This window comes from Alexandromys fortis, unplaced genomic scaffold (assembly GCF_014885135.2).
Source record: "Alexandromys fortis isolate MF-2015 unplaced genomic scaffold, M_Fortis_MF-2015_v1.1 scaffold_112, whole genome shotgun sequence".
NCBI classification, from domain to species: Eukaryota; Metazoa; Chordata; class Mammalia; order Rodentia; family Cricetidae; genus Alexandromys; species Alexandromys fortis.
This window is the reverse complement of record NW_026068013.1, coordinates 600,280-624,757: the sequence shown is the minus strand read 5'-3', so window position 1 is coordinate 624,757 and position 24,478 is coordinate 600,280. Positions and strand designations below refer to the sequence as shown.

The following is a 24,478-nucleotide window of genomic DNA, read 5'->3' as shown; positions in this document are numbered from 1 at the left end:
TTTTAAAAAAAGAATAAATGTTTGAGAAAACAAAAAAAAGATTTTGAAGTTTTAAGAAAATAATTAGAAATCAACAAACCTGTAGCCTTAAAAAAATGGATAACAACCTTAAGTTAAATCTTCCTTTTATTTTTTATTACCTTTACAAAGCAACACTAAGACGAAGAGTAACTAATGAGCAGGCATTTGTAGACACTGAGAAAACAAACCATGCCTTTCTTCTCTGTGGTTTTTAGACAGGTGAAGTAGCACAGGCTAGCGTCAAAGTCACTCTGCAGCTAAGGATGATCCTCCTGGCCCCATCTCCCAAGGGCAGGGATTACGAGGATGACCCCTTGCTGATGTGAAATCATGCTTCTTAATGTTAATCGATATACCATGTAAAACAATAGTTGTGTGACTACCGTCTCCCACTTACTAAATAATACAGTCTAAACAAAATTTTCAGGAAAGCTAAAATGCAAATATTGTAAATAGCAACCATAAATTTCTCACTTTCCTTTGCCTTTTGTAGTGCCCTCCTTTGCTAAGGTTCAAGTAGTCCTGGAGAGTCAGAGGTCTAATGACAGCATTGGAAACAGAACCAGGGCCGACGCTTATGCTTAGGGCATTCAAAAGTGGCCCATGTAGCCAACTGTCCAAGCACACAGTTTCCCTTTCTTGATAGGGTTATATGTTTTGTTTTGTCATCTTGCCGTGACAATGAATGAAACTTAAGCCCTTTGCAGTTAAAGTCAAATGTGGACTTGCGACACAACCCAATTGAATCAGAACATCTCCATTTGAAAGGGGGGGGAAAGTCTGTTTTAAAATAGTTTCAGCTGAAAAAGTTTGTTTGTTGAAGTGCTAAAAATTTATAAAGGCAAAGATATTTTAATGCTCCAGAGTGATCTCTTTTTGTTCTGAACATTCTGCTAAGCAATCTGGGAGTATTTATACATATAAAATGTAAATAAAAAATTTACAACTAACTAATATCCAGTCAAAATTTATATTTCTACATTGAGCTCCAACAAAAAGGCTCAGCCTTGTTCCAAATTTTCCCTTACATAGCTATTAACCTAGTGACTCAAAACTGTTTAATTTCCCATACAAAAGTCATTTCAGTACGGTGACCTCTTCTGGCACGTCTTCCCAGGAGATTATTAAGCTAAATCTGGACTTCTTTTTAGGCTACTTCTGCTGTGATGGTCCATTTGCAGACGCTGGCAGCAAGCAAGGACCATAAGGATTCGCTGAAGATAAGTCATTATAAGTAGGGCAGTGGAGAGAGGGTGGCAGAAGTCTCAAGGCGTGGGGGGGAGTAAGTAGGGGAAGGAATTTTCCACTTAGCAAGCCTTTTTTCCCTTCCTTTTTTTTTTTCTTAAAGCGATCGTGATTTTCAAGTGAGTGATACCCAGGGAAGACTCATGACCTAAAAACCACTGGATTCCATACCTAACTAATTATGCACCAAATACTTATTTCCAAACTGCCAAGTAATATTTGTCCATATCTAGGGATTTTTCCATTTGCTGTCTTTCATCTGTTAGTATTCTCCAGAAAACACCATCAAAAGGGAGAACTGAATCAAGCTCTAAAGCACAGTTCAGCTGTTCTCACTCACAACTGCGAGCCCCGGAAATAAAGGGGCTGCCATCCGCTCAACTCTGTTGTGAGATATCTATGGCTGTCTTGATAAAGAGCTGAAGGGCCATCTGTAGCACGAATAATAAAAATCCAGAGACAGATATTGGGGTTCAAGCTGAAGGTCAGAAAAGCAAAGCATCCAGCCACTGGCTCTTACCTCTACCTCGGGCGGAAATGGGCGAGATCCTGTCTTCATGAATCCTGAAGACGTCACACACCACTGAGGTCCTGTCTATTCCCCTTATATTCCTCTCTCCACCTCCCTAGTGCTGCGATGAAAGGCTTGTCATCCCAAGTGCTGCGAGCACCTTTGTGTGAGCTGTTTCTCTTTTAGAAGATTCAACCTTATGTAGCCCAGGGTTGGCTTTGAACTCAGAGATCCGTCTGCCTCTGTTTCTGCGTCCTGGGATTAAAGGTGTGTGCCACCACTCCCTGGCCTATATGACTGACTAGGATGGCTGCTTTGTGCTCTGATCTTTAGGCAAACTTTATTAAAACACAAATAATACTATAGCCCATAGCTAGGCAGGAGGTATAGGTGGGACTTCTGGGCAGACTGAGGAAGTGGGAGGAGATAATCTAGGTCCTGGAAAGACACCAGGAGAAACAGGAGATGCAAGATGGAAGAGAGAGAACGCCACATGATATAACATAGATTAATATAAATGGGTTAATTTAAGTTCTAAGAGCTAGTTAGGAATAAGCCTAAGCTATAGGCCAAGCTTTCATAAGTAATAAGAAGTCTCAATCTTATCTGCTGGCAGTCCAACAAGAAAGTACTATCACACAACTCAGCTTGCTTTAACGTTGCTTTAAATTTGTTTAGCTCAGCTTGCTTCAGGTCATCTCAATTTAACCTCAGCTCCCCTCAGTTTACCTGAGATTACGCAGTTTGCCTCAGTATGCTTCTACTTAATTAAGTTTAAAAAAAAAAAAAAAAAAAAAAACTCAGCTTGCCACAGTTTACCTCATCTCATCTTAGTAGACCTGTTTGGCTCCCCTTGCCTCAGTTTATCACAGCTTCCCATAGTTTCCCTCAATTTACCGAGGCTTACCTTCTCTCACCTCAGTGTACTTCAGTGAACCTCTGCTTCTCTTGCCCCCGGTTTAACCCGGCTTTGCCACAGTTTACCTCAGCTGACCCCAGACCGCTTTGAGCGATCAGGGCCCCATTGGCCACTCGGGCCCCTCTCCCGCAGCCCCGCCCCCTGCCCGCAGCCCCGCCCCCTGCCCGCAGCCCCGCCCAGCGTTCCCCCGGGTTTCCGTCGCGAAGGACGCGGCGTCGGTTGGTTGTCAAGATGGCTGCGGCGGGTTCGCAGCCGCCACCTCTGCTGTCGCCCCGCGAGGTCGCCGCCCTCCCCGCTGTCGTCGCCACAGTCGCCGCGGCCGCGAAGCCAGGACCGCCGCGGCCGAGCCTGCGACGCCGGTGACGCGGGCGGGAAACGCGCGCGCGCGGGTCCGGAGCGCCTGGGAGGAGGGAGGCCGAGCCGCCATGCCGGCGGCGCTGGGGTGAAGGATGCTGGCGGGCAGGCCCGGAGCCCAGAGCGCAGGCGCAGGTCTGGGCGCCGGCCCCTCGGACTCGCTGGGCGCCCGGGACGGCAGCGGGCGGCCGCGACCCGGCGCCTACCTGTATCCGTCCCTCCGCATCCCGGCGGCGCCTGAGACTCCCGGGAGCACGCACGCAGGGGCATGGAAACTGGCAAGTCATTTCCAGTGCGGGTGTTCGCTTTAGCAGCTGCCACCCCACCCCACCCCACCCCACCCTGTCCCCGACCTAAACTTACACTTTTTTCTCCTACTTCGAGACCCCTCCCCTTGCCACCCTGGCTCCTCGCGTCCACACTTGGACTTGGCTGTCACATTTTTGTGAATTTTAAAATGCATCGGCCCTGTATTGGATGGGCGAAGACTCGCCTTTTCGAATTACAGTGTAATACTCTTTACTTTTATAGACACTCCGCACTTAGTCGGGGCTCTTAGAGAAAAGCACAGAGAGTAAAATCTTGTGCTATTCCTTTTTAGTAGTTGACCCCCGCACCCCGCACCCGTCCCAGAGCTGCGTAACCCAAGCACGTTCTGATCTTTCTGTTTCCTTCTTTGCCCGTTGTGTTGTCAGGCATAAGAAAGACAGAGCAGGGAACCTGAAATTTGACAGCCTGGATTATTTCTGATTTTTCCTGAGAAATAGTCGAGCTCCCATTTGATGTTACTATTGGTAACGTAGTGGGAATGTCAGTAAGCTTTGCCTTTAAAGTATATAAAGCATCTTTATTCTTCCAGAGAACGTTGTGATAATTAGAATTGCGTTCTCAGGGGACCCTTTAGCTGACAGTGATGGCGTTGTATGGTCACCTCTGTTTTTTTTTTTTCAGAGAATGTTAAGTCTTCACTTGGGTTCCTACCACCACCACCATCTCTCTCCATTTCCTTACCTCCTTAGGTCCAAACTTCTTCTGGATTTTTTTTTTCACTCTTTTACAATTTTAATAGCAAATCATCAATTTTCTCTAAGGATCTTCTCTTCTGCAGACCTTGCTTTAGGTTCTAAGGATGCCACCTCTCCTGGGGAAGACAGGTATGTTAGGGCTCCATTAATGCCAAACACCATCTCAGCTGGTGTATATGTATATAGCATTTGCTATCATATACCAACACTAATATGTACACATATTAGTTGTCCCACAAAAACATTATAGTGTCATTACCATGAGACTCTAATTATATCGGACCTTACTCACTAAAGATACACTGTTGTTCTTAACTAAATGGCATCACTAGAGATATGAAAACCCATCTCGAGAAAAACTTAGAAGAAGAACGCCAGATACTACTACAGCAACAAAAAATATGTCGGAATCGAGCACGTAAATATTTTGTGGAGTCAAACCGGAGAAGAAAGTAAGTAATTGTATTTTATTCAGAAGTGTGGAAATTCAAAGTTACTCTAAGTTAATTGTTTCTCTACTTTGGGGTGCTTCCTAGACTTGAGTCATGACCATGGTTTATTTATAGAACAAATGATCGAGATGCTCATGATTTTGTAAGTTTTCTTCTTCTACCTGGAAAACCAAGTCTATTTTCTAGCTGCTGGTTGTGACTGTCATGTTTTTTTCTTGTTACAGAACAGTTATACTGACAGATGACTATGAAATGTACTATGGTCTTTTTGATTTTGTATCATATCATAGTTAATTAAAAGATCAACAAGTATTTAACTTCAGTGGACTATAATTTGATTTTGATTTACCATTTATATAATTTCTATGTGGTACCCTCCTCATTCAATTACAAAAAGAGGGGAAAAATAAACAATGATAGAAGGCCTTAAATTACAATTTCTAAGTCATTACCAAAAGAGCTATCTGTGGAGAAAACTCAAAAGTATCCAACCACTTCTTAGCATTTTTAGGATTTTAAATTACTAAATTTGTTTTGTTTTGCTTTGTTTCTTAAAGATAGGGTTTCTCTGTGTCAGTCTGGCTGCTCTGGAACTCATTCTGTAGGCCAGGTGCCTCGAACTCACAGTTTGATATCTTCCCTGCCTCTGCCTCCAGAGTACTGGGATTAAAGGCATGTGCCACCACCCACCACCTGGTTTAAATTTTTAAAGATATTGCTATTTTTATTTTAAATGTGTATGAGTATTTGCCTGAATGTATGTAAGTGCACACATGCCTACCTGATACTCACTTAAAGACCAGAAGAAGCTGTCAGATTCCCTGAACCTGAAGTTACAGATGGTTGTGAGCCAATTTATGGGTGCTGGGAGCTGAACCCAAGTCCTCAGCTTAACCACTGAGCCATCTTTCCAGTCAGCATGGTTATCCAACATTTAAATTTTTTCTTTAGAGCTGTCCCCATATTACTGTAATTCATGGTAGTAGAGACCCCTGGGGCGCATTAGCCATGTCATTGGGCACATGCTGCGATCCCATGTGGACTACAAAATTGTTCACCTGGAAGTTCTTTCTGCCGTTGTATTTCTCTTTCACTTAATCCTTCCATCGTTCATCGATGTTGAATTATTGAATGAATAACTCAATAACTTTTTGGTTTTGTTAGTAAGCTCTTGGTCTTCTGGTGCTTTTTGGCTTCAGAGGATTGTATAAGGCACATGACAGCTGTCAGTAGAGATGACTGTTGACTTTTGTTTTATCCTGTCTACTCAAGTTGGAGTCAGAATTGTAAGCTTTTTAGCATTTAGTATTTTCCTTTCAGACAGAGAAATATCACCTGCCATTTTTTTCATTATCTTTGGAAGCTATCTTTAACTGTTTAAAATGTCATAGACTAAGAATCTCTTTAAGATTTCATATTCTAGAAGGTAAAAAGTAAAAGACGTATTCTTCCAATCAGATTGATAATAATGTAGCAATGAGAGATGACACTCAGTAAGTACTGTGGTTAAATCTCCTGTGAAGCAGAGCAGAAGTACATCTCATAGACTATAGGACAGGAAGAGTCCCTGGAAGAATAGTTAGCCACTGTTAGCCAAGGGACATGAAAGGAGCCATACTTTCTGTAGCTAGAATAATACAAAGAAAGTCTAAAGTTAGAAAATGTGACAGAAGATGTATTACGTTTTATGTGGAAAATGTGGATGAGGATCAGATGATAGGAGGTAATTTATGACATAATATGTATGCCAATCTAAAGAAATTAAAGAATTTGCCCTGTGCTAGATTATAAAGAAATTATCTTTACATTATAATAAAGAAACAAAATTAGAGATGTTCCATGATTTAAATTTATAAATTAGCTCATTATAGCAAAGAAGAAGCACATGAAAAAAAAAAACAGACTTTAAACCAAAAGTACAGTAGAAAGCTGTTCCCCTGTCTAAGCCAGTGCATAAGCATAAAGACGGATTCAGGACTGAGTAAATAAGGTCAGGAGTCAAGAGCCAGCTACAAATGCTCATGAATAGAATTGTCAGAATTCTTACAGAGCAAGAAAACTTAACATTTTAATGTAAATCTTTCCAGAATAACTTAACATGTTAAGCTTTATATTCATTGATAAAGGTAGTTTGATTTTGTGCCTTAGACATATGGGTATAGCAGACATGGAATTGCCTATACTTTTATATTACTGTATTATTCTTGAGCTATTCTGTTTTTCTGTCCTCTTCTTTTCATGTCTTTAATTCTTTTAACTATTAACTGCCTGCACATTGACTTATTCATTGTGGTTTTTCATACATGCATGCAGTGTACTATAAGTGGGCTCTAACAGATAACACTGGTAAGATCTTCTTTGAAGATTTTCTGACTTCTCTACTGTTTATAACTTTTTTGAAATTCAGCTCTTTTTTAAACTGAAGTAATACAATTTTAACTTCAGTAATTTAAAATGCAGAAATTGGAATGTAAAAATATTAAATACAACTCATCTTCGCCTATAGCAATGATGTAAATGAAGTACTTAAAGATGTATACAAGACTTTCTCATGAAATAATTGCAGCTTCATTGGCAATTGTGAGAATTTTCCATATGCCTTTGACCAAGTTACCTCCAATGACAGAATAGTAACATTGATATGGCCATGAACAACATGTCATTGGCCACAAGGGTCACTCATGGGTCCCTTTTGTAATTACAACCTTTTCTTCTTACCCCCTTGATCTCTTGTTCTTCATTTATTGTTTGGTTTGGTTTGGTTCATTTTTTGGTTCATAATATTGTGTCATATGCAGCTTTTGGGGACTGATGTTTTTCCTCTCAGAACAGCTCTGTGGTACTTCTCAGTTCTTTCATTTTCATTGTTGGGCAGTGTTCTGTATACACATGTACCACGGATGTGTTGAGCTCAAGTGTTTGAAACTTTGCTGTTGTTGTTGTTGTTGTTGTTGTTGTTGTTGTTGGTGGTGGTGGTGGTGGTGGTGGTGGTGGTGGTGGTGGTGGTGGTTGAGTTTTTAGTAGTAGTTTTGCTTGTTGTCATACTTCTACCACCGAGCTACAGCCACAGCCCTGCAACAACAGCATTTAAATTTTCAAACTGCTTACCCACAGATGGTTGTGAGTGTGGTGCTCTTGTGGATAGAAGCTGTAAACATTCATGTATAGTTTTCATATGAACATAAGGTTTAAATTTCTCTGGAATGAATGGCAAGGAGTACATTGCAGGCTTGTAAACATGATCTCTAGCCTTTTACAGAATAGCCCACTGTGCCCGCAGCAGTACAACATGCAGATCTTCTACATAGCTCACTCTTTGCTTCTCTCAGTACTTCTCCATTAGCCATCGGCTAGGTGTACAGAAAGCTCCTACTGTGTTTTATGTTTACAGCTCCCTAATGACTAATGGGATAGAATGTTCGTCACGTGCTTGCTTACCATCTGTCTGTCCTTTCATGTCTTCTCTCTAATTCCTTTAACCTCAACTATTTGCACACTGATTTATTCACTGTGGGTTTTTTCATACACACATGCAGCTTTCCGTGGTCATGTCCATTCCACCCTCTGTACTTTCCCGCCAGTCACACTTTGACTCTCCCCACTACACTCTGACTTACACCCACTCACTTATATCTCAGTCCTTGATATTTACTCTGACACTTGAGGCTCTTTGTTTTGTTTTGTTTTAACTTTCCACATACAAGAAAAAGAAAAAACATTGCTTAGCACTCTGTGTCTCAGTATTTGTGTGTTATAGTATCCTCTACTTCCATCCGCTTTTCTGCAAATGGCAGGATCTTATTCTTCCTTCTGAATGAATGACACTTCTTTGTGTATGTATACCATACTTTCTTTGTCCATTCATCTGTTGACAAACACCTAAGTTGATGTCATAACTTGGCTTATAAGAATAGTGCTACAATAAACACAATAATACAGATAGTTTATGCTAACTTCATTTATTCTGGATATTTTACAAGGTGTGGAATAGCTGAATCAGAGGATATTTCTGTGTCTAGTTATTTGAAAGACATCCACACTGTTTTCATGGTGATTTGTTAGCTTACATCCCCATTTAAAAAATGTTTTAAAGCTGCCCCTACATTAATTATTCTACAAGACTGATGGATTTTATTATAATTTCAGTGAATGTAGAGAGTTAGAAGACTGCAGGTTTAGAATGAAATTATCCTAGACACTTAGTTCTCTAAAGAACAATTTATTGCCCTCCTTTATGTTTGACCTAATATTCTGTGGCTATTTGGTAAGTCCTTTCAAAATATATAGGGAGACCTCTAGCTTCTACCAACTCAAAAGCTAAGAAGACATTAGACAGAATCTAATCATTTATGCAGCAATTTCCCTCCTTTGCTATAGCCTAACCACCTGATGTTTCTACCAGTATGTTTTAAAAATATCTGGATTTATTACTTTATGTTTTCTGGAAACTTCATGAAACTGCTACCATATATGGAACATTATATTTGGAGTAATTCAAATCTACATTGCCAAGCAATGGGTCACTTACTTATATACGGCTCCAGCATTAATTATCTTTTAGTCCCTTTCAGGTGAGAGTTATTTTTTTGTGTGTGTGTCAATAAGCTATACTCATTTTGATTCCTGCAAGCAACATAAAAGAATCTCATTTCTCCACGTCATTGACAGTAGTTATTATAATTTATTATTCTAATGGGACAAGAGGGTGCCTAATTACTAACCTGCATTTCCTTATTATCCTAAACAGCTGGTAATAATAACTTTCAAAGACTAGAAATTTGCATTACACTGTTAAATGAACTGTATAGGTACAATACCTTGAACAAGATTAGAAATGTATATACACTATGTTCTAACCAAATTAATCTCAAATTTAAATCAATATACAAAATTTGTATATTATATACAAAAATCAAATCCAATGTAAAACATTTAAAACTAGTAGTTGCTTTTTTAAAGTAGATTCCATAATCTACCTTTTTATCGTATCCTATCTATATCCTCCCTTTTTTCTTTTCAAAGTAGATTCAGTAATCTGCCATTTTATCCATCATATTTGTGCCCCCTTTTTTTCTTTTCAAAACAAGAACCTTGAATCTGATTTCCTTTGTTTAGATTTTTTTCCTGACCATTATCCATAGCAACTTGTAACCAACAATCTAAACAAAGACAGACATCCATAATCCAATTTTTGAGAATGTGGGCATAGTTTTTTAGGCTACTTCTTGCTGATTGGGGGCACTGATAATCTTATGGGGACCAAAGAAAATTCAGGATTATGGAGTATTCTGTGAGACTGTATCCTCTCAGGCAGCAGTCATAAAGCTGTTCTGAATGTGGAAATCAGAGGAAACTGCAGCAGAGGTGCTCTGAAACATTGGATCATTTAGGCCGTCTGCTCCTATTGGAGATTTTTCAAGGGGTCTGGCTTGATCAAACCTGATTTTTCTTAACCCAGAATGAATCCACAGCCACTCATTTTCTGTATTAACAAAAGAAAAACCACTTCTTCAAAGCAACATATCTTTTGACTTAAATTTTGAAGTCAAGGGATTTTCAAAATATATAGGTTGATTTAATCCAGCAGCATTTATAATTAAATGTCTTTTTGCAGCTGTTGCTCCTTCCTCTACAGTCAAACAATTCAAAGACAACACAATAACATACAGTATCCAGATTCTCTGTGTATTTCCTGTCTTTATGTAACTCTTTATTTTTTACTCTGTTTATTTTTATTTTTAATTTTTGTTTCTTTTTTTTTTTTTTTTGAGACAGTTTCTCTGTGTGTCTTTGGCTGTCCTGGAACTAGCTCTTTTAGACCTGGCCGGCCTCCAGCTGAAAGAGATCCACCTGCCTCTGCCTTCTGTGTGCTGGGTTTAAAGGTGTGTACCACCACTGCCCAGCTGATATCACAGTCTGAAGTACTGGCCAGATGGTGGTAGCACATGCCTTTAATCCCAGCACTCGGGAGGCAGAGATGGGCAGAGCTTTGTGAGTTTGAGACCAGCCTGGTCTACAGAGCTAGTTCCAGGACAGCCAGAGCTGTTACTCTGAGAAACTGCCTCAAATAAAGAGAAAGGAAAAGAGAGAGAGTGGGGGAGGCAGTACTTTGTATTACATACATTGTTAATTCTGTCTGTTAATCAGAATGTGGGTGTTCTGTATTTGGGTGTTTTCTTCACCAGTTTGTTTGTTTTTCTTTCCAATCAAGTGAAAAGTAACCCATTGAAGCGGGCGGTGGTGGCGCACGCCTTTAATCCCAGCACTCGGGAGGCAGAGACAGGGGATCTTTGGGAGTTCGAGGCCAGCCTGGTCTACAAGAGCTAGTTCCGGGATGGTCACCAAAGCTACAGAGAAACCCTGTCTCTAAAAAAAAAAAAAAAAGTAACCCATTGAAAAATTAGGAATTTCAGTATAGATTTGGGAAATTGTAATTAATTTTGACCTTGACAAGGACAGGGCTAATAATGTAAAGCATGTGCCTCTTTGTCATGTAGAAAACTCTGGGTATTTTCTTGATTTTGTCTCTTGTAGGCTGTTAGCACCATCATTTGTTATATCTTATTCTTGAAAAGGATTTCTTCCAATTGCATTTTAATTTGAAAGGGTGCTCTGTGCCTACTTTTTAATTTCTAATACCTCAAAATGTGGTGGGGTTTTAAAGTTAAGTATCATGTTTGAAGGCTGTAACTACCTACATCTGAAATAGAGTTTTGTCCAGGAGAAAGGAAGGCACACAAAAGGCAGCCTCTCCGATCCCACCCAGCACCTCTTGGGGCCCAGGTACTCTTAATGCTACTGCTTATTATGTTGCTACAGAAACTGTCTCCATGGCACATTATTAGTTCCTCGGAATACTTCCAGCAAATGATACTACACAATTGTAGACTCCTGGGAAAGAAAGCAAACAGCTTGGCATATGGTTGTCATTTAATGAGGTCGCTCACCTTGAGCCAAGGTGTTGTACGCATTTCATGAAGCAGAACTGCACACATTGAGCAGACCCTTCAAAAGTCACCAAGGCCAACTGTGTCTTCTGTGAAAAGTGCCAAGCTTAGAGACAATAGAAACGACAACATGGTTTTCTGAGTCTAAATCCTGTAGAGGTGGGGAAACTTTCTTCCAACGTCCATCACCTGCCTCTTCATTCCCACTGCTTCTCTGAGTGCCTGACACATCACCAGATAAAAGAAATCCTGCAACTCCTGACTGAGTAAGGAAAGAACTATAATGTAAAATTGCTATACTTAATTTTTCAGACTCTATGTTAGGGCATGTCACAGAGCTGAGCTCAAGAGGAAAAACACAGGTTTGCTGGCCACATTCTGTCAGTGCTTTAATTTGACACAACTTAGTACAGACTATATTCTATAGTCTTGAAAAGTGAATTGTGAAATCCTTTTCTGGGCACATTTTCATATAGAGCACAGGACCACTATGGAGCAATATAAAGTAATAGAGATGATATTTTGCTTTTAGAATAATTTTATAATGCTAGCAAGGAGGATACCACCTCTTAGCTTCAGAAGCTCTCATTTCTCATTACTAAATTGGTTGTGTTTTCTCAGTTTAAAAATTCAGGAGGAGGTCTGTCTTGTCTCTTTCTCTAGTTCTGAGCATTTATTTGCCATTACTTCTGCTAGAGTACTTTCTTTCTCCAAAATTTTCATGACTGTCCAGATTAAATGTCATGTCTCCAGAGAGAAAAGAAATGTGACCTTCTAAACACTGTTTGTTTTAATCCAAGTACCGCATAGACGTAATGGGTATGAGTTATCATATAAGTAAAGAACACAAGCATGGTGGCACATGCCTTTAATTCTGGCATTCATTAGACAAAGGCAGATAGATCACTATGAGTTCTAAACTAGCTTGGTCACACAGCAAGTTCCAGACCACCAGGGTACATAGTGAGAACCTGTATCCAACAGCAAAAACAAATGAAGTAAAAGTAGTAGATAATTTATTTGTATTAAATATTTATCCCCCAACTCCAGTAAGTAACATGGTAAAAAAAATCAGTTTGTACTTATTATATGAATCATTTGCTGGTCTATAACAAACCCCCTCAAACTTGGTAACCTAAAACAGTGTATTCTGATTGTCTGTGTTGACTGATGTAGCTGCTTGCACTCAGATTTCATCTGTGATTCTCCTCACGTTTTATCTGTGGTGATCTTATGGTCCTGCTGAACTTGACATTCATTATGCTTCTTTAGTCACATGCTTTGTGCTTGCTTGATTCACCAATATTGCTGAAAGCAACCCAGACAGTTCTCTGACTGTAGCTGTTTCTTCCTTTAGCTAGCTAACTTGGGCTGCGTCTCTGTGAGGTGTTCTCAAGGTCATCAGTAATAATATTTGCATCCTGGCATTTCCTAAAGTGAGCATTCTCAAATGTAAGTTAAGTGTTGCAAAACATCCAGTGTAGCCCAGGAAGTCACATAGCATCACTGTCATGTGTCATAGCATGACATAGGAGAGTGACAGGACCAGACTCATTAATGAGGAGCTACATAATCAGAGTGGAGAACGGATAGAACCTGTAAGCTTTGCGCCCCACTGACTAATAATCTATAAATATAGACAAGCCTTCCTTTGGAGTTCTTTCATCTGTATTTTGTAGTTTTTGGTATATGTCATTTTTGCCTCTTTGGTTGAGTTTTATCCCTAAAATATGTATGTATTTGTGTGGGGGGTATACATGCATGCTTAAATGCACAAATGCACATGCATACTCATGCATGCTATTGTAAATGAAAATGCAATGTGTTTTTTCTGGATTGTTCATTATATAATGATGTACATGGAAATGCATTTTATTTTGTCTGTTGGTTTTATATATCTTCTGAATTTATATATTAGTATCAGCTTTATGTAGAATTTTTATAGTTTTATGTACATCAGATCATGTTACCTGCAAACAGGTAATTTTATTTTTACAGTGTGGATGCCTTGTATTTTTCTTATTTTTCTAAGCTCTCTGGCTAGTAATCCAATACTGTACTTAATGAAGCTGTGAAACTAGGTCCTTGTTTAGGGACATCAGACTCTCTTCTTTTCCTGTGGTGCTGCACCCCACATACTACCTCTTGAAAGCCCAAAGTTCTGTTCCTGGTGCTGCAGCTCTCTAGACGACAAGTTCCATAGACAAGGTGTGCCCTTTAATAGTGGTCCACAGTGGCCTAGAACAGGAAGGACCTTAAAAGAGTTCACCTAGCTGTCCCCAAGTTCACACACGACAAAGCAGTGCCTTTGGGTGCTTTCCTGCCAGTGTCAGGTTTGCACTGCAGCCTTTCTTTTTAATCAGACATTTCTTGAGTGATACAAACATATTTTGCAAGAACAAAATTAACTGTTTAAGGCAGTACAACTAAAACAGAGAAAATAGAAAGTGCATAAAGTTAAGAACACTGGGGATGTGGGCCAGACAGGATGACTCAGTAGGTAAAGATGCCTGGCACCTGAGTGTGACCCCAGGACTCCTTATAGAGGGAGGGAGAAAAACCAGCGCCTCAAAGTTGGCCTCTGCCCTCCACAAGTTGCTAGAGCACATGCACCGCACCATACCACAATAATAATAATAATAATAATAGTAATAATAAATACCTTTTCAAACTGGACACTACAGGGCACATCTTTGTAACTTTGTCTACTGAAGAGTTCTTGGTTCATATTTACAAAACCAACATTTTTATAAAAATTGTATTTTTAGCCAAGTTAAGATTTATATGACTTCCAATTTTAAGCTTTTGCTGTAAAAGGTAGAAAAGTCATTTCCTTGACTTTCCCATAATTTACAATGCTGCTTCTTTTTCACCAGTGAATACCAGAAGCAGCATGGCTCTTAGGAAAGGCTTTTTACCCCAGCAAGGTATGGGATGTTGGAAGCCGGGCAGTGGTGGCGCACGCCTTTAATCCCAGCACTTGGGAGGCAGAGGCAGGTGGATCTCTGAGAGTTCGAGACCAGCCAAGAGCTAGTTCCAGGACAGGCTCCAAAACCACAGAGAAACCCTGTCTTGAAAAACCAAAAAAAAAAAAAAAAGGTATGGGATGTTGGGCCTTACTGAAGAACTTTCTCTTCATTCAAAAGATCTGAATGGTGGTCTGAAATTACCATTTGCCAAGGATATTTTAATTCTAAGCCAGTAGCCTGTTAAAATCAGAATTGTGTTGTCTCTAAGTAAAATGAAAACTGTTATTTCATAAGTAGTGGTGTTTGCACATCATTCATTCTGTTTTGTTCAGAACTTCTTGTCTGTCTCTCCTGTTTCCGTCACATCTTAAATCTAGAGCTTTTGAAGAGAAGCGCAAAGAACAAGAAGAAAGAGAATATCAAATTAGAGAGCGCATCCTGCAACAGAGGAAACAGAAGTTTGAAGAAGTTACTGAAAAATTCCAGCGTGCCCATGTTCCTCTCTCTCAGAGAAAGAAAGCAGGTACCTGTCATTTCTGAAACAATTTTGAAACAAAAATGAAAGTTGTAATTAAATTTAAATCAAGTAAACAATAAAATTACAGATTTAAAAAAAATTTAAGTAGAAATCAAAACCACAACAGCCTTGTGTGCTGTTTGAGTAGCAGGCACTTTAAGCAAATGAAAAACAGGAATGTGACTTAAATTGAATTTGGAGAATACTATGTTGGCTGCATTGGTAAACCCTCTTTTCACTCACGAGTTTCTTTCAACGTCACACTAGTTCACAGTGTTTTGTCTTTTTAAAATCAATTTTTTCTTTCAAGTAACTTAACAGAAAATTTGGCTGTTGGGTTCAGGAAATTAGTGTCACATTCATTCTGGTATTTTATTTGTAGTTTACTTCAAATTCTTATTTGAACGATTGGCAAAGCACAACATCTACAAAGTAATAGAATCCAATGATATAAGGCCCATAACCAATCAAGAATTGAAGGATATATAATTGGACGAGGAGCTGGCTTCATGTATAAAGCACTTGTGAAGCATGAGGCCTGGAGTCTGTGTTCCCAGAACCATGTAAAGTGGGGCAGCTGTGACCACAGCCTGTACTCCAGCACTAAGGAAGCACAGACAGGGGATCCCTGGAGCAAGCTGCTAGCTAGTCTTGACGAGCTTTTGGTTCAATTGAGAGACCCTGTCTGAATGAACCAAGTGGAGAGTAATTGAAACAGACACTCAGTGCTAACCTGCGGCCTTCACACACATCTACACATACATGCATTCCACACATGTGAGCTTGTGTATACACAGCACATACATTTCAAAAAGGAATTTAAGTATGACTGTGACTGATGCTTTCATATCAGATCCACATTTTTGGACCTTAAACAGCAAGACAGAACTAACAATATATCAAGGCTTACAGGAAGAGAGCTGGCAGTACCATCATCTACCCAGCCATCGTGTACTATACTGTGTTATACTCTGTCCCCAGCTATACTGAGCTACAGAAATATGAAACTGTATGCTAAAAATCACAACAATTTTGGATAAGAATTTAAATAGTATCATTGGTACAATAATTGATGTGATAGCAGAATGTGTGAAAACACAGGAAAGAGTATTAGCTTATGTCAGGACACGAAGTCATTGTTTCTTGAACAATGACATGCATGACTCTTGAATTAGTATCTTGACAGGCAAAGAGAAATACAAAGGGTAGCCAGAGAGAAGGAACAGTTCATACAAGTGAACTGTGTCTTTCGTGTATCAGAAGTATAAGTTGGGGGATAAGAAGTGAAGAATATTAACTTGAAACTAGAAATAAGTTGAAGCCAACTCCTGAAGAACTTTGTATGTCATACTAGAAAGTTCATCTTTATCCAAAATGCCATTTTTGAACTGGAAAGCAAGCCATTTCTCTATTGGTAAGGGATCTTAGTGTAAAGAGGTGCTGCAAGGAACACTGACACCATCAAAAGACACCAAAACATGGTAGAGTTTTCTTTTTCTCTCATAGGCTAGGTCCTGAGGTCGGGGTCAAGAGCTGGTTCCATGGTTGTACAGACTTCTGCTGTCTTTCAGCTAACTCCTTTCTACATCTGGCTTCTGTCTACTCTGTGGATGTGGTAGCTGCTAGATCACCAGCCATGAGATTGGATAGATAGAAAAAAGAAGACAGAAAATCATTTCCTTAGAGGCCTCCCTTTATATAATTTAACCTATCTAGCTCCATTTGAAAGGGAAACTGAAACTTTTTCAATATTGGATATGTTTCTACTCATAACAATATGAGCTCCTTTACTAAGAACAGGAAATGAATATTAGAGAGGCCTCCCATAGTAAGGTCTCTTTGTTAGAGGGTAACTCTAGTGACAACATGGAATGTGGATGGAAGTAGCAACATCCTGAAGTTAAAGGCTAGGAGGAGACTAGCTCTGGGAAGATGTGTTATGTTCCTCACTCAAGCAGTAACTGTATAGACAGAAGAGGTAATCTCAGATACCACAGTCAATAGGATCACTGAGTGTAGGAGTAGATAAGCTACAAGGAGAACTTGGCAGAGAGCATCACACATAATACTCTTTAATAAATGACAGTATTTTACTAGCATGTATTCATTCTATGTCAGAAATTTTACCTTGGTATTTTATACATGTATATAATATTATCATATTCATCCCTGTTACCCTCTCATATGTCTAGAGCTCAAGTCTGAACTAACCCCTGTGTAATTGTCAGTGACTTCACTTAAACACCTTGGAGAAAACTACAGACAATAGAATAGTAAAGTGTTAGATTTGTACAAAGAGTTGGACCTAGAAAAATCATCTCTTCTATCCCCAGGCTTTGAATTATATATAGAATTTGATGACTGGAACATAATATTTCCATATTTAAGAACTGCAAGAGGCAGCATTCTTAAGAAACAGCTGTGTTTCTACCTGAATGACAGTGAGGGGAACATTAGAAGGAAAGGAAAGAAATACGTTGCGTGCCTAAGTGCACATTGGAAGGCTTTCAAAGTGGATGCGTACAGAAAACAAGAATGGATAAGAGGTCTAAAGAGCTGTGTGGGGTTAGTGTCCATGTAGCATATGGTCGTGAGGACATCACTTGCCTTCTTCATATACCTTGGCTTCCTCAGTTGTAAAATTCAAATAGCACGCCTTTAATCCCAGTGGCAGAGACAGGAGGGTCTTCGTGAGTTCAAGGCCAGCCTGGTTTACAGAGCTAGTTCCAAGACAGTCTCCAAAGCTATAAAGAAATCCCGTCTCAACCAAAACAAAAATAATAATAATAATAATAATAATAATAATAATAATAATTCAAATAGCACCTGTGCTATAGCCAGGATGAACATACTTACAAAGTAAGCTCTGTAGCAGTAAATGCCCAAAGTCAATTGATTTTTTTTATTTTATTCAGAGAAATATGTAAAACTTTGTCATAAAAGTTTGAGACCAAAAAAAAAAAAAGTTTGAGACCATGAGATCAAATATAGAAGAGTTTACATATCAGAAAAGTCTACACACCTACACATTTTTCAAATTAACTTCTTTCCAAATAAATATCATCATAAAATTAATAATGAAGATCTCAAAGTAACAATTTCTTTTTTAGGACTAACATATCAAAGTTTAAATTTTAATTCTATTGTAAATATATTATACAAGAACTTTGAAATACTTTATCGGCCAGTTATCTATCAATAAACCATTGGTGATAAAAAATGATTCCTTATTATGTTTTTTCTATTTGCTTAGTTTTTCACAATCCAGTCCCTCCATTGGATGAGGCACTTAAACAAATTCAAGAATCCAACTTAAAATCAGAAGTAAACATTCCTCTTTACCAAAGACCAGCAACAAATTGGCGGTAAGTAATTTATTACTGTTTTAATATTATTAGACTTATCACTTTATATGTAATAACCATATGGCCTTCTGCTTGCTGAATTTGTGGTCTTTTTCATTGGTTACTTCTCTCTTTGAGGGGGTGGTGGAGTGGTTTAAGATAGGGTTTCTCTGTGTAGCCCTGGCTGTCCTGGAACTCACCCTATAGACCAGGCTGGCCTCGAACTCACAGCGATCCACCTGCCTCTGCTTCCCAAGCACTGGGATTAAAGGCATGTGCCATCACTGCCAAGATCATTGGTTACTTTTTTTTTTAAGATTTATTTATTTATTATGTACACAGTGTTCAGCCTCCATGTATGCCTGTAGGCCAGAAGAGGGCACCAGATCTCATTACAGATGGTTGTGAGTCACCATGTGGTTGCTGGGAATTGAACTCAGGACCTCTGGAAGAGCAGTCAGTGCTCTTAACCTCTGAGCCATCTCTTCAGCCCCACTTCTTATCTCTGTTTTAGAATTTGTTCTTTTTACAAGTTAAGAATTAAGTCAATTGTAATTTGCTGTCTTATAGTCACTAATAATACAAATACTGTCAATAGTGAATAATTTTATATGAAAAATATCAAAACTATTTTAATATATTGATGTTTATTGTTGTCTTTACTGAATAGATAACATTGCTTAAGTTGTATTGATACAAATTTAGTTTTAAAAGGTAATTTTGTGGATGCAGTGATTTTTTTTTCTCACTCATAATTTTTTTGTTGTCATTATCTTAATAAAAACTGCAATATTTGTAGTTTCTTTCCATAGTTGCATAAGTAAATCATATAAAAGCAATAGCATGGACTTGCCAGTCATTATGCTTCCTCCAATAAATGTCTTTTCCATTTTTCCCAATATTTTTGATGTTACTATGTGCAGAGAACTAGATGAAGCATTGGAAATCAATGTGGAGTAGACTGTTAAAATATAATCCCTAGAGGCTAGAGAGGTGGCTCAGTGGTTAAGAGCACTGACTTCCCTTCCAAAGGATTTTCTAACTATACATATATAGATATCTTGCCTCACATATGTAAGGCCTGGGATTGATCCCTAGAACTCCCATAAATGCATAGAATTACATCAAATGAACAGTAATAATCAGACATTTACTTGCATGAAGTTATTAATAATTCAGGCTATAAATTGTTTTAATATTATACCTATATAGAACATTATTCTGTTCTTAGAATTCTTCTGGTCAATAATTCTCTTGATTAGAGCTAAAAACAAATAATTCCATCCTTTCAGTATTCATTAGATTCTGGGAAAGTACTAGACTCTCGGCTTAAAGAATCACACTAAAAAAAAGGAATGCTTCAGCCAAACTCTGAAAAAAAAAACATGAGTTAACCAGGACAAGTGGTGAATGGCACTGCAGACAGAATCCTGAGCACATGCCAAGTTCACAAGTGACAAAGTGGTGATCGTGTCAAATCAGCTGGTGCTAGAGCTCAGCATGCACCAGACCCTGGGCTTGACCCTCGCCTTACAGAAAGAAGAGGAGAAAGGTGAAAGAGGCAGAGATAGGCAAGAGACAAAGAGAGAACTCATATTTTGAGGTTATAATGGAGGTGCATGCCTGTAATCCCAGAGCTCATAATGTGGAATCAAGAACATCAAGACTTGAGAGCCTACTTCAGCTACAAGAGACCCTATCCAAAACAACAACAACAATAATAATAATAACAGGTCAATCAGAGAACACAAATTAAGAGCTTAACTAGAGAAGAGATTAGAAAGTGAGATGCATCTGTGTGTTAAGAAATATAAGCTTTGAGACAATCGAGATGGCTTAGAAGGTAAATGCACTCTCCACCAAGCTTGACAATGTGCATGTGATCCCCAGGATCCATGTGGTCAAAAGAGAGAAACAACTATGTCCTCTGACTTCTGCATGCGGTCTGTGGCATATGTGTAAGGCTAGTCATCAGAGGCAAGCACTTCCCTCCGTTTAATTAGTTTAATTTGGCTTACATGAACAGTGAGAAGAGAGTTGTCGGTAGGAAAGTTACAAAGGAAGCCAAGAGTTAAACAGGAAGAGACTGTTAAGTAATGTGTTCTAGAAATAATTAGTGAAAAAAAGTTGAAGCAAGCTCCCAATAATATGTTTTGGAAGTTTTCCCACATTACAGACTAAATGTGGGGAAATCAGATAATCTGGTACTTCAGTTATCAAAATGATGACTTCTTCAGAACCACCAAGGAGGAAAATAGAAGATGAAGAGTTGGGGATGATTGCAGAGTCAGGATTGGGTCAGCAAATTGCTGGCAAAAGAGTGAAACCATTTATCATAAATAAGATGCAGATAAGAAGGCAGGTCTCGTGTTAAGCTTTTCACTACAATAAAAAGAATATGACTATGGGGAAAGAGTGGACAGATTTAGGGGGAAAATGGCTGAAAGGAAGCTAGAGTGAGTTGTAAGTTTGAAATGCAGGGTTCTCAGAATAAGAAGTCTAGGACATGAATATAGATGTGACAGTCTCATCACAGATAAAAACAGTGGTTGGTATCTATCGGTGGTGGCCTTGAGTTAATCAAGCAATCAAACATTGTATGGAACACTATCCTAATATAGGAGCATTCTTTAGGGCAGGCCACAGAGCAGTTGAAAGCTAGTCTTTGCTGAGTCCATACCCCCTACAAATGACAGTACCACTGTAAACAATGTGATCACAGTAGATGAGCTACTTCCCAAGGAGCTAACTTAGAAATGTACCCCAATGCTGAAGTAGTCCATTGAGAAGGCTAAGAGGATATTGTTAACCTTTAGACACACAGATATGTGGAACATCACAGTCAGTTTACACAAGATTCTGTGAGGAGTTCTCATAGAGTAAGAAAAGAGAGGCCAAACTCAAAGCTTCCAAAAGGCTGGCCTCAAGAATGAGCCTGCAAGGAGCAACCTGAGAAGTAGGAAAACGAAAGCCTTTAAAGACAGTGGTCAAATCCTACCTTTACAGTTACTGGGTAAATAGTTCATCATAAGCAAAGCAACACGTTGAAGTGAAACATCTACAAATGTATGTTAAGAAACTGAAGTTGGAGACATGAAGACTGTATGATTTTAGAATACTCTAGGAAGGCTTATCTAGATGACAGATGGCACCTAATGGCCAAGGCAGGCAGGGCTCAGAGGAAGCTTTGAATTTAAAACTTCAAAACTACTTAACATTTTTGTACAGAGACCCTTCATTTTCCAGTTTCTTTTTCTGTATATCAACTATTATTTTGTGCTGATTAGGCATTGTCCATTTTAAAAACACTTCTTTTGCAAAATAAATGAAAACATGGTGGTTTTGTAGAAGGAGCGGCAGGCTGCGTTCGTGCTGCCCGGCTCCTGGCCGCCTGGATAGCTTATACCCCGAAATAACAACACACAAATTGTATTCATTTAAATACTACCTAGTCCATTAGTTTCATCCTCTTACTGGCTAACTCTCACATCTTGAGTAACCCATTTCTGTTAATGTGTATAGCACCACAAGGTGGTGGCTTACCAGGAAAGATCCAGCATGTCTGACCTGGTGTCTGGATCCATGGCATCTGACTCAGAAAGGAGAGGCATGGCGATTGCCTCACTTCCTCCCAGCATTCTGTTCTGTTTACTCTGCCTACCTAATTTTCCGTCCTATCAAAGGGCCAAGGCACTTTATTAACCAATGAAATTGACTCAAAACAGAAGAAGTTTAAGATTTTCTTTAAACTGTCAGAATAGCTTCATTTCTTTGGAAGCAAACAAATATGCTATCATTTTAGCAGATGGGTAAATAATAAATATTGTGTATTGTCATTGTGAGAAATAACCTACATTCTGTATCAGAATACCTGGTTTTCATAATATACTTTTGGCTGTGACATTGTGATATTCATGTGTATGTATGTATGTATGTGTGTGTGTATGTATGTATGTATATATATATATATGTCTTTATTTGAAAAGCCAATATGTATAATCTATGAGAGAAGATACCATGATTAACTAATAAAAAGTTGGACTTCTCTCCCCAAATAACTAACAGTGTTAAAGATTGTATATTAAGTATACAATGTGATAAATGCCATATAATATGAAATTTTAGACTATTAATGATCACTTATTGGTTTTATGGAAATAAGTTTCTTTCAAATGTTTTTACAAAGATTAATAAGCTATTGTCATGTTACAAATACATTTCAGTGGAATATAAACCTAAAGTAGTTAAGAAATAAAATATCACGAAACAGTTCCAAAGAAGCAGAGGATAGCAGTACTTGTGCTAGGGACTGAGAAGCCCTTTGCACAAGCCCTACCATTAGCCACAGCCTCAGCCCAAAAGGTGGCTCTAACATAGAATGCTAATTTTAAATAAAAATAAAAAATTAGAATCTAAAAGGAAAATTTGTTTAGAAAAGTGAGGGCTAATTCTTAAGCCTCAATAAAAAAAATTGGCGAATAGGATTTTAGGAATATAGAAACCCCTTTAGGAAGTAATGAGATATAAAAATATTAATAAGGTATTAACTTTTAAACTATAAGAAATAACCAGCCTTTCATCACAATTGAGTTCTTAGCACAAAGCTAATCGGCTTGGCATATCTGGTGGATGGAGAGAAGAAGAGGGCATAGCTCTCCTGCATTAAACTCTCTGGAACAGATTGATTTTTGTTAGACAGCTATCTCCAATATCCATGTATTTGTCATGAGGTAGTCCATTTCAAACCACCCACTACCAGAGACGTCTGCATATGCTCTTCACACTAGTGGTTTAAACTAGATTTTCCAGCCGATACCCATGCAGCAGATTTTTGAAAGGAGAGAACGCGTGAGCTCGAGTCAGCTGGGTACCTGTTTCACTCAGTCAGTGTGACCAATGGAAGATCAAGCATCTACCCCAAAGGATAAAATCAATCAAAGGCCTACAGGCAGCCCAGTAATAGAGTGTTTTAAATCTTAATGAGGTTCTTTCTACTTGCCTGTCCAAATACTTTCCCACCTATGCAGATCCATTCCTGCCTGTCAAGCTCTCTCCAATCCTGATCCCTACTTACCTGGTCAGCTGTCTTCTTCACGGGCCCCATTGCTACCCCATCCTCCCCAAATTCTTCCTGACTTCCCTGGTGTTTGCCCCACCCACCAGACCTGTGTCCATCTATCTGTCCCCTCCACTCTTCCAAAGACCTTTCTACCCTCCCCATTACTATCCTATCCTATCAGATATCTCCCTCACCCTCCAGCCCCAGTTACTTCTAGTTTTTCTAGCAGTTTCCCTAGTCTGCCAGCTCCTATTCCTTCTGGGCTACCTGTCCTTCAGCCTCACCAGTCCCAGAGTTCTCCCACCATTCCTGATCCTGACTCACAGAACAGGTTGTTTTATAAAACTTTCAGACCCAAACATTTGCTTGCGGCGCAGCCCTCTACCCCCGCAACTCTAAGGCCTGCCCTGATCCGACGTTCTCTTCCAGCTCGACTGGTTCTTTCCCCAACCCCCTTGGAAGCTCTCCCTGTTTTGAAGCCTTCCAGTTTATCTAGTCATCCAGTGCAACCAGCCCCACCCCTCCCTTGTATCACTCCTTTGCCTGAACATTCTGCTGGGTTTGATGCTTGTCAGTCAGTTCAGAAATCTGTTCCACAAGCCTTAACACTGTCAAATCAGCCTCGGGCCTCTGTAGACCGTCTGCCTGCCTTGATTCTCCCCCACCCACCCCCAAGTCCTTCTCCATCCTCTGCTTTGCCTTCATCGCCTTCTGCTTCCACATCCTCGTCACCTTTGGTAGTGGTTTCTTCCTCTTCATCCAGACTTTCTTCTCCTCCTCCCTCCCCTCCCTTACCTAGTCCATCCGTCCCTCTTTTGCCCTCTCCTTTGCGTTCACCATCTTCTCCGTGTTTGCCTCCAACTTATCTAGCTTTTCCTTCTCCAGCGTCTCCTTCTCCCTCTTCTTTTATGATTTCTTCTTCCTTTCCTCCCATGTTCCACTCTATCTCCATTTCTGCCTCCCCATCTCCTTTTACTCCTATTCATCCCTTCAATCCTCCTCACTGGAGGAAGAAAGTAGAGAAGAGGAGAGAAGAAGGTGGAGTAGAGAAGAAAAAGTTGAGAGACGACAACTTTAAAGGTAAATAAATTGAGTTTATTAGACATTTTGTAGAG

At 39.3% G+C, this 24,478-nt stretch overlaps 1 protein-coding gene across 11 annotated transcripts in view; it reads left to right on the top strand.

Moving 5' to 3' along the window:
• Positions 1-2,915: 2,915 nt before the first annotated feature.
• Positions 2,916-24,478, top strand: part of Cep126 (centrosomal protein 126) — a 54,258-nt gene continuing 32,695 nt past the window's right edge. For 2 of the 11 annotated variants that reach the window (XR_007595417.1, XR_007595416.1), the window contains exons 1-4: positions 3,401-4,204; positions 4,408-4,527; positions 14,821-14,966; positions 18,214-18,325. Coding sequence is in view for 6 of the 11 variants with exons in the window: in XM_050162214.1 (XP_050018171.1) it covers positions 4,005-4,204; positions 4,408-4,527; positions 14,821-14,966; positions 18,214-18,325 (578 nt within the window). In the remaining 5 variants the exon portion in view is untranslated. Of the gene's footprint in view, positions 3,259-3,397; positions 4,205-4,407; positions 4,528-14,820; positions 14,967-18,213; positions 18,326-18,875; positions 24,444-24,478 lie in introns of those variants that run through there. The other 9 variants (XM_050162211.1, XM_050162210.1, XM_050162217.1 and 6 more) reach the window with 7 other exon arrangements.